The 21,360-nt window shown below is 34.4% G+C and overlaps 1 protein-coding gene across 1 annotated transcript; it reads left to right on the top strand.

The window, feature by feature from the left end:
• The first annotated feature begins 3,670 nt into the window (after positions 1 to 3,670).
• LOC128870508 (uncharacterized) lies at positions 3,671 to 12,061 on the top strand. Its single transcript, XM_054113208.1, has 6 exons — positions 3,671 to 3,710; positions 5,303 to 5,380; positions 5,434 to 5,615; positions 5,860 to 6,058; positions 6,156 to 6,262; positions 10,747 to 12,061. The coding sequence occupies exons 1-6, from the start codon at positions 3,671 to 3,673 to the stop codon at positions 10,867 to 10,869; spliced, it is 729 nt and encodes a 242-aa protein (XP_053969183.1). The 3' UTR covers positions 10,870 to 12,061.
• Positions 12,062 to 21,360: the final 9,299 nt, after the last annotated feature.

Below are 21,360 nucleotides of genomic sequence, written 5' to 3'. Positions count from 1 at the left end.
GTTCGCTCAGATAGAGTATGCTCACCATAAACTTCCACCAAGATACGATGACTTTCGGCTGCTTTTTTCTTCATATTAAAATAATGAAGAAGAATTCCCCGCAAAAACACATTATTTGGCACGAAATTCGACATTTTCAAGTGTGGTAAAAATATTGTTGTTTACGCTTCAAATAAAAAACTTATACTGACGTTTGTGCCTTACGACAGTAGCTCTCCAATGAATGTTTGGAAATGTGGATCGATGGAATAATAATCAAGTTACGCCATCTGTTGTAAAACCGCACGAACTTATTCATAGTCCTATTATATGCCAACTCAAACTACAATAAAGCAAGAAAAAAACAGAATTCATTCATATTTTGCTGTGGCAATGTGTCAACACTAAATAATTTCTACAAACAATAATTAATTTAATACATACCTATTAATAAAATACTTCAAGATCAGTGGTTGGTTGCATTTTCTTCTCTTTTGCATACACAAAGCAACTTGCCTAATACAAAATGACGCCCTATGCTCCAATAGGAGATAAAGGAAAAAAAAAAATAAGTATAAATTTTAGCTGCCAATGACACGCGTCTTTCGTATGATTCACTCTCTGTTGATCTCTAGTAACAAATCCAGAAACTTTCTTCTCTTCTGTCTTTTATTTTTGTTTTTGTTCTTCTCTTTTTATTAAATTTTTGTTGGTTTTTTATCATGACTTATCGGATGGTATTTCCAGTATCTGGTACAGGCGTCATTAAGTGCTATTTTTATTGTTTCTCACTCGGGTGCATATGAATGAGTATACATACATTAGGACGGGTCGATTTAAAAATTGATCATTGCTCTGTGAAAATCGTATTCTAGGGATCAAAATAAGAAACTTTGCCGAAGGAACCATACCTCTAAAACGAGTTCTGATGTCCCCCAATTTGGGTCGAACGAAAAATCCCACTTTGACCCATTTAGAGTGCTCCAATCGAATCCAAATGAATGACCGACCCCCACTAACTTTGGACGGCCGATCCGCCCATGCCAGTGGCACACCCCCTGGAACTCCCCTGAGGGGTTCCCCATACAATCATTTCAAAATATCACCATTTGTGGCCTTTACATGAGAAAAGAAACTAAAAAGTTCGACCCAAATTGGGGGACATCAGAATTCGTTTTAGAGGTATGGTTCCATCGGCAAAGTTTCTTATTTTGATCCCTAGAATATGATTTTCACAGAGCAATGGGCGATTTTTTTGCCTCCCCACAAATCGACCCGGCCTAACATACATACATACAAATCTGCATATGCACAATGGTAGATGTCGTAACTAGCGAAATTGCAGAAGTCTATAATAATCCAATTTATTAAAAAGTAGATTCAAGTAATATATTCCAGAAATTGTAAGGTTCTGTTCAAGTGTGTTTGTATATTATGACAGTATTTTTAGTTTTTATATTCTGAACTCACACATTTCATATTTTAAAAAATATTGCACATTTATAAAAACTAAAAACGTCGAAATATCTGAACTACTTTTGAAATATAATGTCAATGACTTCTATATGAAGGTCGTCTAATCAAAATATAGTTTTTAGCGAACGGTGTGAAAAAGAAAGACTTCTCTCAAAGCAACATCTTGCACAGGTCAAAGTGAAAATTCAAATAAGGAAGTAAATATTGGGTTGTGGAATAAGTTCATAACGTTTTTATTTATCTTTAATTTTACAACGATTTGTTTGCTGTTTGGCAAAGGGTAAGTATTCATTCGATAGAACTCTTTCTGCTCTACAAAACTACGTTAATTGTATTTTTGAGTGATTAAATTTTTTATTGGTTTTGAGGCTTAGAAATCGAATACCCAGGAGGCAAAAATCAACATTTTCAACACTTGCTCTTCTTTGCATTTCATCGAAGTCAAAAAGTAGCGACGAAAAAGTGACGACTTTGACTTCGATAACACGTCCCGCAGCGGAAAGCTTTTGAATTCGATGAAGAACGTCTCAAATCACGTTTGAAGAAAAACGGTCACCAAACCAATCACGAATGGCAGAAAAAATGAACTGCGATCAAAAAACGATTCTCAATTACCTTCATTCAATGGGATTTACCGAAAAATTGGGAGACAGGGTGATTCACGAGCTCAACGAAAAAATCGAAGAAAGTAACCTTCAACTTGCTTTTCAACATCTCGCCCGCCATCGAGCAACACCCGGAGCAAAGGATATTAGATATGGTGCCTATACATCAATATGAAGCAAAGAAAGAAGATACGTCAAAGCCGAGAGTCAAGCCGGATCTTTATGTAAAGAAGATAATGAATGGTATGTATTTGGTCGGACTGGGAGGGCATGGTGCGCTGGGGCATGCTCGAAAAGAGTGTCAGGGCCAATAAGAAGCTCTACATTGCCCAGCTACACCGCGTGAATGAGGCTATTCGACTGAAAAGACCTGATCGACATGTTCAAACCATACTCCTTTACGACACCGACCGATTACCATCTTTTCAGATCTCTGTCAAACCACATAAACGGCGTTACCTCCGATAACAAAGAAATCCTTAAAAACTGGGTCAACAACTTCTTTGACACCAGACCAGATGATTTTTGGCGAAACGGCATCAACAAATGGGTCGAGAGGTGGGAAGAGACTGCAAACAGCAACAGCAAATACATAATTGCTTAACTAATTGATGTAATTATTAATTTTTGTTTAAAAAAAAGTCTTCGGTAAAAACGCTACTAACTTATTCCCCAGCCCAATACAAAAGTTAATCATCAAATTTTGTTTAAATAACGTTTTTAATAAACAAAAAAATGATTTTGAGTAATTAAAATTTTTATTTTCACCTTTACGCGCGTCATTGATTGTCTATTTGAATACTGCAGCTGTCGAGTTCACAAGTGTCTAATATAGAGTAATTAATTTTGTACCTCTTATAATACCTAGGTACATATGTATAATAAATTTTATAGCTCTGGTGGAAAACACCATTTTTTTTGGTGCAGTACGCTGATGTGCATACCTTATATGAAGTTCCAAACACATAGTAACACATAACAACATAATAGAAATTCGTTCATCTCAGATTGCAGAACTTTTTTGCATCTAAAAATCTTTCCTCCGGCGTTTATTTTTCCTTAATGCTGAAAAAATGCAACTTCTTAGAATCGCTTTGGTCGAAATTGATACCTGGACATTCATATTTGCACTCCTTTTACCAGCATAAACTTAAAGAAGCAAGTAGCGGAACTGCCTTAGTACGAAAATAAGAGACCCGTTTTTCTTAATGCAAAGAAACCCGTTTTCTTAGCAATTCTTTAAAGCTGAAAAATTCATAAGCGGTAAAAAATTCGTTGTGATTATCTTTAAGACCAAAAACCAACAGGATTGTGAGATGGCAGCAAGAAAACGACTTCTAGTAAACCGGTAATGTAATTCTGAAGGGTCCTTTCAAGGCATCAAAGGCGATTAAGGCTGAAACGAAGAACGCATCAACAGCTAGAACGGTGTGGTGTTAGCAGGCGTGAAGCTATCAGAGTATTTTAGCGCACCTATCATGAAGTATGATAGTTCAGAGGGAATCAAAAGTAGCTTAGCTTGCTTTGAGGAGATAAAAGAAAAATAAATGTTTTTGAATGAAAATGCAGAGATTTAAAGAATAAGTACCATACTTGCAATGTAATACACAATGTTAGCGGTAATGTGGTGGCTTGCAGCTGCTTCTTATTGTAAGATATACTTCTTACAAGGATTGATTTTATCATATGATGAAGAGAATATGCCCCCTTGGAGAGTATTTCTGCATTACAAAGACCCGTAAACACTTTTCGAAGCTAGTAAAAGGTGGCGCAAAATTAATCATCCCATCGGAAGATGTATAATTTGTTTAAATGGTGCAGTATAGCGACAAAATAAATAAGATTCCATCACTCAAAGTCACTTTTTTATTTAGTAAAAAAGTTACTCAACAACAAAATGTTTAATTTTACGCCACCTTGTACGCCACCTCAAATTGTTGATTGACCAAGCCAATCACGTAGCCTGAGCCCAATTAAAAACCTTCTCGATGGTTTTGTAAGAGAAGTTTAAAACAGATGTTTTATTACTCCCACAGAAACTAAAAAGAAAATACCTTCCAATAATTAGTTATGCTATAATACAAAAAAAATACAATGCAAAAATTCGTTGATTATCACACAAAAAATATACAAAAATATTTGTATTACATATGCAAATAATTTATTTTGAAAATATAAAGTCTTAAATTACTCTTGCATATAAATAAATAAATAAGTAAATTAATAATAAAGTCTTAAGAGCAGAGAATATAAGAATACTTTCTTACAAGCTCTCTCGTTACTCACAGACTTCTGATTAGCAGAACGTTAACAGAGGCCGAAAAACCACTTGTATACGCACATTCATGTACACATGCAAACATATATTCTCAATGTAACAACACCGACGACAACTTGTCTATTAACAGCGTTCTTGGCGCCATCTGTGTACCATACTACCTAATATGTATGTGTGAAAAACATCCGCAGCAAAAGAGAGCTCTCTCACTCTCTCACCTCTCAATTAAATACGGAAAATATACATAGTCTTTAATGTCACTATTTAGCTGAGCGCGTTAAAACTTTGTTCTACGTTCACGAGGTTATTTTAGCGTCGCAGGTTCAAATCCAGTGGAACTTGTTAAAAATAAATGAAATGAAAATAAAGTAAAATTGGTAAAAATGCGATTTATATTGGCATAATGTACCAACTGGGTTTCTACCGAAATCAGTTTATGGGTGGTTCATTTCCACATAGATCGCAGATTAAATATACAGGGTTATTCTCTCAATTGCTACATTTAGTTCATAAATGATAGTGGCATGTGAATTTCCCAACAATTTTATTTTTAACTTCTTCGCCATTTGAATTCTCAAATATTTATACTAATTGTGTACAGCTCATTTATACGCTTAATTAGGGTTCTAAATGTAACTTCTATTCGGAATAATAAATAAATACAAAATATTTTAAAAATTGGGCAAGCAACTTTTGGGATTTAGCTATTTTTTCGATCAATAGCCTTTTATACAAAATTTATAAAAAAATTAAGTAAACTTATCATGAGAAGGATCCTTAAGCTACAGATATGAATGAAAATTCAAAGATATATTTATGAAAAATATACTATAAAAGAAAAACGTTGCTGGAAAAGTCTAGACTTCAAGTAAATATAGGCAGAATTTATAACTCAATTCAAGTCCACTTAGAAAATTTATGTTTATGCCAACGTCTTAAAATCATATATTTCTTTTATTTTTAGCAACCACAAATTTTGTGGGGAAATTCACGCAAAGTGTGCGTCGCATCGTGCAGGATGTCAAGGACGAAGGAGCGCCAAGTAAGAAATTTAAATTTTAGACTTTAATTTATTTGAATTTGCAACTTTTGCAGGTGGCATGACGCGCGACGAGGTAATCGATACCAATGAACGGTTGAGAGCTTTACGGCTGCGGCTGGAAGAGTCATATGACACAGCCAAAAAGGCGCTTATAACCCTCATGAATAAATATGGAGATTCGAAGAGCCAACGTAATGTGTTCCAGCGTTATCCAATGCTTAAAATTATGATAAAAGTAAGAGTGAAAATTTAAAATTTATTTCTAATGTCAACAACACACACATACATACTTTGTTCTACAATAATTATAATCCCCTTACAAGAAACTAAAAAAATGCATTATTAAATGTATAAGAGTTTCTAATATATACATATACATATAAAGCATACTAACATACATACTAACAATTATTTTTAATAACTTATCTCACATTCGTCATAGTTTATCCAATAATAAGAATATAATTTGTCTATGTCAGGATGTTATACGCTTGGAAACGCAATATTGGACTTTGATTGATATACCGAGACAGGAAAAGCAAGAAACGGTGCCCTCGTATGTGATGCGTGCCTGTGCGATTATGGAAAAGACGCAGAAGTCTGGTGAGGGTGTAAAGACCTCCGCCAAGTTAGCCGAGGAGGCAACGGAGAGGCGCGAACGCATGGAGCGTTTGGAATGTGAGTGTAGTGGCGCTGAAATATACTCGTACACAAAGATTACGGCCTTTTTATTTTTGAGAAAACCATAATTTTATAAATCATTTTTTGTTTACAGTCATGACCACTGCACAAATCGAACACGAGAATACACAACTGATAAATGATTTATACCGTTTGCTGAAAAAATACTTAGGTCTGCGGCATTTAATCAGAGTGCTCAAGGTAAGAGGAATATCTTATGTATGTAAATATTTATTAGAAACTGTGATGGTGCATGTGTAAAGTGAATGAAGAATGATTACTTAGCTTTATATTATACAAAGTGCTTCTTATAATAAATATAATATATAAAGGGTTTTTCAATAAGGGCAGGTAGATGTTGAAATGGAATGTCGTGGCGTTTGCTGTGTGGCACGTAGCGCCGTCCTGCTGCAACCAAATGTCGTCTAGGTCCATATGGTTCAATATGGGCCATAAGAAATTGGAAGGGCCACCACGTCTACCGAAAAATGGGTGCAATGCGCGCAACGTTTGCGTTAATGAACACTCATTTTGATAATAAAGTTTTATCATTTGAACATGCTGTTCAATCGTGTAACTTGCCATAATGATTTGGCATAAGCAACTGAATAATAAGCAGAAGATTTGACAGATGTCACCAAAACAAAAAGGCTGCCACAGGGCGCCAAAATCGAACCGCGCCAATTGAAAACCCCTTTAGTATGTATGTATGAACCGCCGAGGCCAGCCTGATAAGTGTTTTCCCTTACCACTTTGTATTAAATCTTTTTTTTATCTCAGCGATATTCATAGTATTCATATTACTTATTTTTTATAATGTGTACAAAAAATAACTTTTTTTTGGGAAAACGAAAAAATTTAATAAATGGTTGACATCAAGTATTCCAAGTATTTCGGACATTGGGTTAAATTGTTCTGAAATTTCGTTTACTTGTAGGTTTGAGTATAATAAGAACTGAAACGAAAATATTAAAAAAAAATATATATAACTTTGAAACTTATTCAATGTACAGAGCCTTTTAAAATAAAGTATTTTCGGTTCTTCGTAACATTTTATAAATTATTATTTTTTTTCTCAGTTTTTACGTTTAAATATTTTATTTAAATAAATTGTAATTTCTTTATTCAAAATTCTTGGGAAAAACTTTTTCCTACTTATTTCTCTCAATTCCACTCAACATTTTTCCTAGTTTTGTCGTTAATTGCTGAGACTATGCTCAGTAATTTCTGAACGATTCATAGCACGATTCCTATAACTTTTAAATTTATATTCAAATGCGTACGAACCAGTGAAAAATATAATGTAATCTATAATTTAGCATATATTAAGTAGTAAAAGTTTGTCTCGTATAGAGTAGGTCCATTAAGCGTTTGGAGTTCAAGTCAAGCCGGCTATAATAAAGACGCTTGAATACTTCCCCTACTTGTTTGTTGATTGAAAAAGTAATCCTTATTATTAACCCTTTGCGCTCGAGGCGCTTTTCTGTCGGTGAACCAGCAACTCGAGAGTAATCTCACGCGCTCCCGCTTATTTCATGAGTTCGTTATTGTTAACTTACTTCGGATTATGTGCACAGTGTCCATTCTGAAGGTTCAGTTTCTTTTGTGCAATCACTTTGGCTTTCAGATTCACTATCGATTAATCGGATTTTTCGTCTTCTTACTCCTCTAACGGGGTCACTATCTTCATCACTTCTGTCTTCGTTCTTCTGGACAAGCTGTCTATGTAGTTATGTAATTTCGTTCGTTATTGCAGAAAATTTTAACACATCTTCACTAGAAGTAATTTCGGCGTCGTGTTCCATACTTATTGGGCTCACTAACTTTGAAAGAAATATTGCGATCGCCAATAAGGCTGAGTTCGAGCTGATGTCCAAGACAAAGTCCCACTTCGCTATAGGAGATGAAAGCGGTGCCGCAGACTAAATATCGTGGCAATAAGCAACCATCCACGCATAGTTTGGGACTTATGTATTGGTCGCCCTGTCGGCTACGCTGAAAAGATTGCTTGTGTCTGTGACATAAACAGTTTACAGTGCAGCTTTCATCTCGTATAGCGATAGAATCACACGAGATAAGAAATTTAGACACATCGATCTGAATTATGTCTCTGAGGCACCGCTCGAGTTATTGCATCACATGCACTGGTGCCTGAGAGGCTCGAGCGCAAAGGATTAAATGTAGTACACTATTTCATTTTTCTACCTAATTTTTCATTATACCACATTTTGCGAGCGCACTTATCTCTCCAATAGCAAAATCGATTTCATGTTTCAATTTTTGAATCGCCTTTGGACGGTTATTGTAACAGTTATACTTAAAGGTACTTCATAAAAAATGTAATGGTCTCAAATTGCAGTTTCTAGGTAGCCAATTCATGCCACACTTTCGATTATTCGATATTGAACTTTCGGTATTCGATTTTAAAAATTACCAACTTTGTTCACGAGCGAAAAAATGGGTCCCATTTTGTAAATTTCGAACTCGAAACTAAATTTCTGACATATAACAGATGTTATTTTAGCTGCTACAGTCAAAGAGGAGAGATCTAATTCTAAACACTATTTAGATCGCCTTGCATAAAAGCAGATCTTAGTGATCTCCCGGGTCTTTTATAATGAATTTTTTTTTCAAGATTCTCCTTGAAAGTCAATACAACTCTGCATTCGCTTGAACCAATTTTGAAAACGCTTTTGACTCTCAGAAGTGGATACCTCCAAAAAGAGATGCTTAAAAGCTTATTTAGGCGTTGAAAAACGTTGGCCTCGCATTTTATTTTTAATGTTCGAGAATAAAAAGAATTCATTAGGTGCCAAATCAAGGCTATAAGGTGTATGACCCATTAATTCGTTCTTTTGAGTGAGCCGATACGTAAGAGCTCGCATTGGCTTGGTGTAGGATGACGCTGCGTTTTCCTTCATTCTCCGAAAACTTCAGGCAAACAGGTGATTGCATAACACACAGAATTCACTGTTTTAAGTTTTCTTAGTGGTAGAGCTGCGGCATGATCAGACTTTCCAGTTTATGTGAAAAAAAAACAGGCGACCATTTGCTTTGAGCTGCTTCTTCCACGCACAACTTGTGTTGGATTAAGCTCGCCTGGGAGCACCCATATAGTTGATTACTGTTTTATTTCCAGCTCATATGCATAGGTCTAAAATTCGTCACCCAGTACGATGTCACAGGTGTGCTTTGAACCACCGCGGCTGAATTTCTCCAACATTTTTCTACACCAGTTTGTAGATATTTGTCAAATTTTGCAGTATCTAACGAAAATAAATCTTCTTAACGATGAAATGTTAATGGAATATTGAATGAACGCTGGTCCCACTAATGTCGTCCGGCGGCCACGTTTGGAGCTCGTAATGTTCCTTGATTCTATCTTTTTGACGAGATGAATTTTTCAACTCTCTGAAAAAAGAACATACAAAACTCTTAAGTGAAAACGTTGTATCTGAGTTTATGCTAAAAAATACCAAACTGTTCAATAAATCAATTTACAGCTCATTAAACCTAGTGATGTATGTATATATATATATGATAATGAAGTATATATGTATATTTGGGGTGTTTGGCCGAGCTCCTCCTGCTATTTGTGGCGTGCGTCTTGATGTTGTTCCACAAATAGAGGGACCTGCAGTTTTAAGCTGACTCCGAACGGCAGATATTTTTTATGAGGAGCTTTTTAATGACAAACGTAGTGATGCGAAGGTGCAAAATATAAAAGGGAACGCTCCTAAAATGTTTGTAAAAAATATTCGTTTAAATAAGGTGTTCGGAATGAAATGTAGACTGACTGCTTAGACCAATTAAGCAGACGTTTATTGATGTAAAAGTAGGGAGAAGGTTTTTTTTAATGCACCAATACGAGTATGTACGGTTGCTTCTGCTATGTACTATCCAAAACTTTCTTGGACCTTGGTTTTGCAATACTAGCTACTTCAACTAGTGATTCGTTGTTTGGAAGCTAGAAGCAAAAGTCTTTTCTTTACCTTCAACCGTAGAACTCTTCAACACTTATCATCCTCTACACAAATGAACAGAACTTGAAGCAAACAAAACTTGTGAAAGAGCCAATAGTCTTTGATTAAGAAGTACTGACTATCTTTCAGAAACTGACCGTACCAATATTTCATATATCTGTAGTACACTTTTTAAAAGTCATTTGGCAGTATAGGTATTGGCTAATTAGTGATACGATTTTTTACACACACACACCACAATTTAGTTTTATAATTTAACATGAACTTTGCTGTTTTGTAGAGAGGCATCTTTCACATGAATTTCCACTCACGCAAATCTGACTTGTCTTAAAAATTAAAATTAGTTTGTATTCTATCTGAGAAAAAATGGTGCAATTTATCATATTTGGTCTTACTTGTTTTATAAATTAAAATTTAAGCAGTTCATCTGAGAAAAAATAGATAAAAATAAATAAAAAATATATTTTATTGGGTGTAAATTATTTTCACAAATTGTGTAAATGAATATTTAGTACTGTCGCTCTATCGGCATTTTTATTAGTGCTTTGTATTTTGTTAGTGCGTTTTTGTTGCACGTGCAATCGTAGTTGAAAAATATTCTACACTTGTGCTGGCCTAACTACTTTATTTATGCATACAATCATATGAAAATATTTTTTTTATACAATTTTTTTTAAATCTTAACATATATGCATTCTTCAGGAGGAATATGGCAGCTCAAAAATGTATCCGATTTTCCCGCGTTACACAATGCTCAAAGATATGATAAAAGGCATCATGCACGATCCCGACTATATGGAGGTGTGTCATGAAATCAATAACTGAATGGCACACTATACCACAACAACACACCTAAGACATAACTAGTGGATGCAGAGCAAATATAGCAAAATAAAATCAAATCAAAGAAAACATTTAGATAAAATTTGTATGCAGAGCGAATAGCAAAATAATCCTAACTAAAGTTGAAAAAAGTTACTAGAAGAAATGTAGACGACCAGGATGGAATCCGTCGCTTGAAATGGATTGTAAGACTTAGCTATTATGTTACATAAATAAAAATATTAAAATGAGTATAAATACACAAAATGGCTTTAATAAGCAATTCACTAGCCAAAATTTAGTTCTTACAATGGAAACACCTTACATACAAACAAACAAACTAATAAATAAACAACTAAACAGGAATTTAAACTATTTTCACTTGTACCTTTCTACATGAAATTTATATACACTATACTATACAAGCATACATACATACTAACATATATTTATGGCACACATACAATACTCTACAATATATACTAAGTACAGTAGAGAAACGTGTACCAGAGCGAGCTTTCCCGTGCATTACCAACCAACTATATTAAAATGCCAGGAATTCATAGATTCGTTAAATCGTTTGAAAGGACAGGCATAGTTAACTGCAAACCGCATCATCACTACATATGCATACACATAATCATATACATACATATACGTAGTCATACCCATCTACATATACAAGCAAATTTACTTGAGTACAATTTAGTAACACAAGCAAATGTAGCACACATACTAACATATCTATATTTACCAACAAATAACAAACTGTACCACCGAACAAGGAACTACTATACAAGAATAATGAAGGGAACACCCCACCCAGTACCCTTGCTCTGGCTTATACTTAGTAAAACAAGTATAAAATGCAAACAGTAAATATCACCAAACACTATTACTCCCATAAATGTGCGCTTGAATGGCTTTCTTAAGAATTTTTCACAAACGACAATGCAATTCTAACAACACCAATAAGAAGAGAAAAAAATAAAAAACCAAAATAAAAAAATTGCAAACGATAGGCACCTGCATATTGGGGTCCATATATACTCACCTACTTACATATATATTAGGAAATCTCACCAAAAAAAACGTTGGATTTTCCCCCGGAATTATAAACTTTGTTATATTTGAAGACTTTCACCAAAATATTTCGGAAAAATATAAAGATTTGCGCAAGCTGGACCAATTTCAAAATGCACCTATAACTTGGCTTGCGTTGCTTCGATTTGTGTTGTTTTAAAGTTGCGTTTTGTTTCAATTTCCTGTGACTTCAAAATTGCGTCGTTTTTATTTCGATTTGCATCGTTTGCGGGTGCAAAGCATAAACCGAAAAATGGCATATCCAATTTTCATCTAATTATAGGTGACTTCGAGAACGAAAAAAAAGGTACTTCAACTCAACAAACTTGAGGCAATTTCGTAAAAAATTAGAAACATTCTCAAATTAAATAATCGAATTAGATCTAGGCGATTTAAGCTCAGAGAAGCAAATCCTCACTTAACTTTATACGAGGACTTTCTTGCTTTTAATTTTTATCTTAATGCTGTCAAGCAAAATAATAGGTAATGGAGCCGATCAAATAAAAATAAATACAAACGAATGCATTAGCGAGTAGCTGTTTGCGTCGCACTACTCCGCATACTTGCAGCTAGTGTCATAAATAAAGATATTTGTATACCTCAAAAAATAGAGTTTTCATAAATAAAATAAGTTAAAAATTTTTTTTTTCAAAATATCTCATCCGATAATAGAAGAGTATAGCTTAAAAGTTTGCATAAAAATGTTTTCAAATTCTATTAAGGAAATCAACGAAACTAATATTTGGCAAAATTAGGTCTTAAGAAAATACCTTTTCAATAACATCTCTCAAGATTTGGCTAAGTTAATCAAGTTTTCTTTAAACCTACCTTTCAAAAAAAGTCAAAGAGCCATCAACAATTTTATTAATTATTTTTTATTTTTTTGTTCCTTTCCACTCGAGTTTCTTTCAAATCGGTCCAGCTCATGTACATCTTAATATTTTTCCGAAATATTTTTGCAGAAAATAAAAATAAAAATGTATAATTTCAGTGGAAAAACAGTACATACTTTTTTATATGAAGAGTGATACACCCTAATATATAAGTATGTAAATACATACCATGCAGTGGCTCACAGCTTGTTTGGGGTGCTAAATTATTGCATAGAAAATTGTTTCAAAAAAACTTTCATTCGAAGATACAAATTTTTGTAACTTTTCACATTTGTATATTGTATATACATATGTATATATATAATTGGTATTTACTACTAGTATTGGGCTATTACTACTATTTGTAGTGGGCGCCTTAATGTTTTTCTATAAATATAGGGGCCTACCGCTTTATACCGTCTCCGAACGCTAGATGGTTTTGTATGAAGAGTTTTTCAACGCCAAAAATCCAATCGGAGGTTTGCCATTGTCTGCCGAGTTCTGACCGTCACTAAAAACAACTTTTTCGACCGGTCTAGCCGAATAGGTTGGGGCTTGACTATCAGTCGGAAGTGTACAGATTCGTAACTTCGGGCGACTGAGTTATAAATTGCAGCAAAAAATCTTAAACCAATAATATTTACAATAAAAACAAAATACAGCTTAAACCTATCTCACAGCTTATTTTATGAGTTTAAAAATACTTCAAAACTTAAGCAAATTTTATGAAAACTTTTACTTAGTAATATTTTGTAGAAAAGCTGTTTTGTTTTAAAGCTGACTTAAGCTGAGACTGCATAGAGCCTAAAGGGTTATATTCGGAAGTTATTTTCCCCCACTGCTCTTGTAGCGCCCTTTTAATTACTGTTGGTTCCTTAAGCGATGTTTTATTATATATCGCTCAAGAACACTACATAAACTGTTAATTACAATCGCACATAATGAATCCCATGATGATAACCGGCATTGGACAATATTCGATTTATGTTTATATCTATAAATCTATCCCGAATACCCAAAGGAGGTAACTGTGTACCTTAACACACACGCTGTAACAAGAACTACGATAAATATCTGCTCGGACAGCCAGGCGGCCATCAAATCAATGGAGGCAGTTATACTAAGATCAAAGGTTGCTCAGGAATGCCTGGCAGCTCTTAATGATATTAGCGTCGTCTTCAAGGTCAGCCTTATATGGGTTCCGCAACATAGAGATATTGAAGGAAATTGCACGGCCGATGAGCTAGGCAGAAAGGGTACTAATCTTCCACTTCTTGAAAACAGAGGCAGCATTGCAATCCCTATGACAAGTTGCAAATTAAGGATAAAAAATAATATTCTCCCGGAGGTCAATAGGTCATGGAGAGGTCATGGAGAGAAGAAGAAGAAAATACTTGTGTTACATGCAGGCTAATTTGAAAAGATCAGCTCTGAATTGCTTAAGCTCTCAAGAGAGAACATCGTGTCTTGTGTTACCTGTCATTAGCTGTTAGATACGCTAGGAGTATTTTCGCATGAATACTGCAGAAGCCGTAGAGACGAGGAAGAGGAAGAAACAGTAGAACTCTTCCTCTGTAATTGTCCAGCCTTAGCTAGGTGTAGAGCTAGGTTGTTAGGAAAATACCATTTTGACTCTCTTTCGGAACTATCCAGTGTTGGGATAAAACCGATCCTACGCTTCATAAGAGAGTCTAACTGGTTCCTTGAAAACTAACAGTAAACTTCCCGTGTTACACAGTGGTTCCACAACGGACCTAAGTGAGTTTGGCTACTCTAAGCCGATGCTGATGACATACAAACCAAAACTATAATGTGGCCTCCATCGTGTTCTACAATGCTTCGCTAGTTTTTCAGCTACAGCTCTGCACTAGAACGGCTCCAGATAACCTCTCGAAGTCCCAGATCTTCAACTTCTACACATCAACTGCCGACATCTTGCCATTTTAAAAAGAACATCAATGAAATCTAATCGCTGTATTCGTACATTGAGTTGTCAAACTACGAAATTACAGCGCAGGTTAAGAGAGTGATGGCAAAAAATTTGTTTAATAGTGAAATTCGGGGTATCTATCCGACATTTCTGTTTTAACAGAGCTAATCTATACAAGGTGTAGATATGTATGATAGCAAAAACACAGTCATACCAAAAGATTTCATCTTTATTTACATGACTTTTAACAAACAGCACTCTGGACTTTATATATCGTGCACTAACAAATGGTTTGTTTCCAGCTGTTCTTCCATGAAAATCGGCATTACAGAGAATTAATCAAGGAAAAAATAAAAAATTTGCGTAGTTTGGAAGTAGCAATATTGGCTTCAATAGCGGCAAGAGTTCGCACACGGAGCAAGCTGTGAGGTCGTTTTACGCGGTGTTTGGTTTTTGTTGTAAATTTAGTTGAATTAAAGTTACTTTGAATTTAATTGTTGGTGTTTATAATTCAAATATACATATTTATCTTTGAATGTACATTTAAGTTTTTTTGGAAAACCCGACTTAAATAAAAACGATCACACATTTTCTTTTGTATAAAGGATCAAAGGATGTGAGCCACTGTTCATATAAGTGCATTCATACTTTATTCCCAAATACAATTGCATGCTTTATGTGTTTATAAATGTACATTGGCAATTAAATGTATACTACATGTTTACAAATATACCAAAATTCCAGAGTTCATACACATACGCATACCTACAGACCATTTATAGCCATATTTGTGGCAATAACTCTTCAATGTACCGAGTTACAAACATTCATACGTACATACTTACTTACCTTCAAGTACTCGGAAGAAGTAAACAAACATGGGCATTTGCACGTAAAACCACAAATATCAAGAAAAGAACAAGACAAAACTAATACACCATAAATCAAAAAAAAAAAAAAAAAAAAAAATTAGAAATACTAGAAAAAGTGTCTATTTCTAAACTCTTTACAGTTCAAACACCAGCAATGGATATTAAGCCACAAAAAAAAAACAGAAAACAAATATAACAGAAAATATAAATATGCAAGAAAATATCTTGAAAGATATAAACATGAATAAGATATAGTAATATAACCACATTTATACATGCAAACATAGGTGTTTTAGATAAATCTTACAAATGAAAGACAAAAATACGGTATCAATACTTGCATATAAACATACTTACATATGCATACATACATATATTATATGAAAAATTATAGTTAGACAATATATGGGAAATATTCCCGGAAAGCAAAAATATATACATACATATATATATTATATATAAAATAATAGGCATACATAATCAATAAAATATTTGTTTAAGAAGAGTAAACATCAAATTCCTAGTTTAGCAAAATTTTTTTTAAGTTAAGCATTAGTCATTTGCATACATAGTGAAATATTTAAAAAGTAATGAAATTACCATAAAAACATACATAGTCATGTATATGCTTCAGCAGCGGTATAAGAAAATATGATGCACAGAAATATTAAACTTTTGCAGTGCCCTCAAAAATCTAATTTTCTCAACAATGATCTGAAGGAAAATATGAAGTTCTAAAGTCAAAATCTAAAACTTTTGTGAAACTCAACAAGCTACATATACAATTTTGTGTTCATGCTCAATCCACAATTACGGGTACACCCATATTAGAAAGTCTTCCCCTCAAAATCTTGTTATAGCAAGAGATGGGCACTGAGTCTTTTATCCAAGTGTTTATTTAGCTAGGCATATATTTTAATTAAATCTCCTTTCCAGCATTAAATACATATATGCAGCCCCCATATTCCAGAGCGATTTGTGTTTCTTGCCAATTATATCACTCGTTTACTGTTTGCGCCCGCAATTCTCAACAGGCTTATGAATGTGAGGCTCTTACCAATAGCCGTGGAAAATTCGCGCCTACATTAACTGAAGTTTCTGAACCATCGAGCTCACAATTTTGATTAATAAATGTTAGTTAGCCAGTAATACCAGCAATTCTTTCCTAAAATGCGATCCAATTTCCCTGCTCGATATGCATTCATTAAACTAAGCTCCGCCAATTACCCAAAGAATTGTTTACAGTGAAAGTACAGTCATCGTGGCTTCGTTGTAGAGGGGCAGTGGCAAGAAAGGTGTTCGATGCTTTCAATTTCCTCGACGTCCCAGCAACTGCGGTGGATATCGTTTGCCAGAACACCTATTGTTGTTCTTGTTGTTGTTGTTGAAATGGTTGCCTGTTCCTACTAAAAGAATCCTAGTTTTTACTACCATTGTTCTCGTGTGATGCCTGTTTTGTTTTTTTTTGCTTATTTTTTAAAGTCAGCTCCATTTTGTGAGATCAAAGCATAGCAGTAAACTTTTTATTTCCTTTATATATATATATAAGTCTGGCTACATGATCCCATACCTTCCAGTGACCTGTAAGGGTAGCAGGTATACATGAGATGTTCCCGCGAGGATGCGCTCGCAATTCGTCCTCTGGAAGTTGTACGACGGCAATGTTTTTCTTGTTGTAGTACATATAGTCAATTGCTTGCACCTTATTTCGGCTAAAGCATAGTAGTGCGATATGGGTAAGTTCAGCGACTCCGAATAGAGGCCAGCTCCCACACAACAGTTCATCTTTGAATCGTCAGTTTAGATTTCAATATCGAGCCAGAACACCTACTAGCTCCAGTCCCCATAAAGCAATTCGCAGTAGCGATCCAAAATTGATAGGGACATTCCAAGTAGAAAATGGATGATCTTGATCTACCCTTATCAAAACTTGACTAGATTTGGTGTGCTTTCTCACATGTGAATTCCGTAGCAAATTTTCTGTTTGCCTGTTCAGGAAAGCTTTTATTATAACTACTCGACATATTCTCACAATTCTCCTAAATGAAGTATTTGCGTTGCTTTGGATTCCGATCAGAACACAAGTGAAACAATTATAGAGTCCGCCGAAGAGCCGTAATCTGGTCAGAAATGGCAAAATTTTCGAGTGGGTTTCTATGAAACAATCAAAAAGTTTTTCAAAACAAAGTGGTTTCAAGCTCGTAAAACTGTTTCGTTGTGTGACAATAGCAATGGTCGCATCATAAATTGGATAAGAGGCATAAACTCCTATTAATTGGTTTTTATGATTACCACAATTGTGTAAAAGTTAAGCAGATGAACGTACATGTTTTGATTTTTACCAGTCATAGTATACCACGAAGTAACCGATGAAAACTCCCACTTTTTCCTTGCAGCTCCCTCTCAGGTTCGAATTTTTGAACTTTCCCATATCATCAACTTGAATCGCTTTAATCGATTTATGAAGTTATTTTTACATCGCCAAATGCAGTTTCGTTAGTTGATAATATAATATTCTCAAAGTAGAGTGAAAAAGCTTGTGATACATGGGTATTTTTCCATGAAAGAAACCAACAATACCATAAGATCAGATCTTTTTCCGACAAGAGTATGAAACATATTAATAAAGACAGTATAATAACAAAACTATATAAAGGGTGGTTAATTTTGCAGGGCCGATGTTGATTTTGAATAAAATACAATTTTTTTAGAAAATTATAGTAATTTCTCTTTCTTATGGTACTATTGGTATGGCTCAATTACCTATGAAACAAAATATCGGCCAAATGGCCGCCGCGGTCTCGGCGGCGCACCTCCAAAGACCCCCAAATGCAAATAGTTGCTTATCTGAAGGGTGGTTAAGTTTCAAGGGCCGGTGCTGATTTTGAATAAAATACAATTTTTTTAAGAAATTATTGTTATTTTTCTTTATTATGATAATATTGGCATGGCTCATTTACTTATGGAGCAAAATATCGGCCATCCATCCGATGGTCCAAATTTTCGATGATGCTGAGGCATAATTGAGGTTCTATACCGTTAATGTGCCGAATTATCTCATCCTTTAGCTCTTGAATTGTTGCTGGCTTATCGACGTATACCTTTTCTTTCAAATAACCCCAAAGAAAGAAGTCCAATGGTGTCGTTGACGTTTAGGTGTGGTTCACATTCAACATCGGCCCTTGAAATTTAACCACCCTTTATAAAAACTATATCCAAATGCCAAACTTATTTCCGAGTAAGAAAATGCTGGATTATAAAATCGAATAAAAAAATTCCACTATAAACTATTTTTATTTATGGAATATTTTTTTTTTTTTGTGAAATGTAGAATGCAGTAAAAATATTAATTTAAACTACATAAGGTTATGGGTCCGAATACATCAGTCAGCTGACCTGTGCTCGGATTTCTCTAATTCCCTAAAATGTCATGCTAGTGACAGAACTGCATCGTTGGATCTTCATTTTCAAAAAATAATTTTAGATTGAAAGAACTACCGAGGTCAAGAGAAAATCAAAAAAAGAAGAAAAAAAACAACAAATGAACCGAAATTACTGCTGACTAAGTGAAATTCATGGCATAATTATATACTTACATATATTACATGAAACATATACATATAGAAGTATAAGTATGTGTGGTTAAACTTGTACAAAACTATTTATATGTACATACCTACATATTGAGAATATATCAAAAGAAGTTGTGTTTGATTAAATCCGAAAATAATAAAAATCCAAGTAATTAAGAAGTGTAAAAATTACGAGAGCATACATACATTCATATATGACGCCAAATATCGTAAATTACCTAGAAGAGCGATTCCAAGTCAAATGATCCAATTACTTTGCACATTGTCGGCAACTCTTCTAAAGATTTGTTTATTTGTAGATTTGAGAATAATAAGAAGTGAACTGAAAATTTATTTAATGTAATAATTTTTGGATTTATTCAGTGTTGAAAATTATGCAACCAAATCTTTATACAAATCTAAATACACTTTTTAAACAATTTTTTAATTTTGGATTTCATATTTTTCTAAGTTTTTTTATTAAAACTCACTCTATGCTCAGTCATTCCTGCAAGTTTTAAAATGTGATTCCAATTTCGAGTTTTATTATATACGTACAGTGAATCAGTAAAAAAGATATTAAAACGATTTTGTAATTTATTCTATAAATTAATATAGCTACTATAAAAAAATAGTACAAAAAATAATAAGAAAACATTATTAACGATGAACAAAAAAGGACTTTTTTCCAACAAAAAAAAATTTACAAAACAAAATATGTTTTATTTCTTAAAACCTTTTTTAAACCAGATTTCTTAAATATGTTGAATTAAGAAAATTAATTCATGAAAATTATAAAAAAATTTTTTTGAATATTTTTTTAACATGAATATAATTTTTTTTTTACATATATACCATATTTTTTCCTAAAAAGAAAAAAAAATTTGAACAAAAATTTATATATTTTTTTAACAAACATATACTTTTTTTATCTTAAAAAGTAAAAAAAAACAAAAATTTGGTTTAAACAAGTTTACAATTTTTTTTTTCTAAAACCTAAGGGGTCCCGGTGGTATAGAGCTCGAAAATTTAGGGTATTTTCATGGTTTTTTACAATAAAAAAATGAAAAACGATATTTAAATTTGTTAGGCTTTTTATTTAACTTCTTTTACATACAAAAATGAAACAATTAAATTTTTTTACTTTAATAATTTTAAAAATGGCGCTGAAATTGACCGTCCCGAAAAATCGGACCTGGGCGGTGTTCTCCATTTTGGATCTTTTACTTATCTGAAACACAAAGACCAAAAAATTATTAATCAGTATGACCGTCAATTTTGACATACGGTTGCCTAGTTTGGTGGTTAGCTCTTTCAGAAGGGCTACAACTTCACTAAATTAGAGAGAGTGCAGAGAACTGCATGTGTGGGCATCACTGGTGCCTGTAGAACATGTCCCACCGCTGCGCTCAACGTTATACTCCATCTTGAAGCAGATCTCCCCATCCTTCTCTAATATTCGCACCGACCTCTCCATCCGCAAACTGTGCTTTGAGGGTTGTGCTAGGGTTATCTTTCCGAGCAGGCGAGATTGGAAAGAGGGGAGAGTTGTTACGGATATAGATGCCTCTGTTTTCACTGACGGATGCAAAATGGAGTCTGGAGTGGGAGCGGGGGTCTACTCCAAATCAGCCAACATTTCGGTCTCCTATAAACTGCCGGAGACAAGCAGCGTCTTTCAAGCAGAGGTCTTCGCGATCCTGCAGGCATGCAAAATGCTTCGGGATCGCTGTTGGGAGGGAGACATAAATATTTTTTCCGATAGCCAAGCTGCAATCAAGGCACTGTCGGCGCCGTATTGCAGCTCTCTTCTCGTGAACTCCTGTAAGGAGGAACTTAAACGCCTCGAACGTGCAGGAAACATCTCCCTCATCTGGGTTCCTGGGCACAGGAATATAGAGGGAAATGAAATTGCCGAAGGGCTTGCCAGGAAGGGGACGGCAGAACCGAATCCAGCTGCCCTCTTCTCAGACATCGGTATCCCCTTGGCCGTCGTTAAAGGGAAACTACACAACTTCTTTCTAAGAAAAGCGCAAGACAGATGAAGGTCTGTCTCATCGTGTGCCATTTCAAAAGCGCTTGGCCTCAATACGATATAAACAGAACGCTTAAGGTGATGGGAACCCCCCGCCATTCAATTTCCAAACTCATTGCGGTGATCACTG

This window comes from Anastrepha ludens, chromosome 2, assembly GCF_028408465.1.
Source record: "Anastrepha ludens isolate Willacy chromosome 2, idAnaLude1.1, whole genome shotgun sequence".
Taxonomy (NCBI): Eukaryota; Metazoa; Arthropoda; class Insecta; order Diptera; family Tephritidae; genus Anastrepha; species Anastrepha ludens.
Note: the sequence above shows the minus strand (reverse complement) of the source record. Positions and strands in the feature narration are given on the sequence as shown.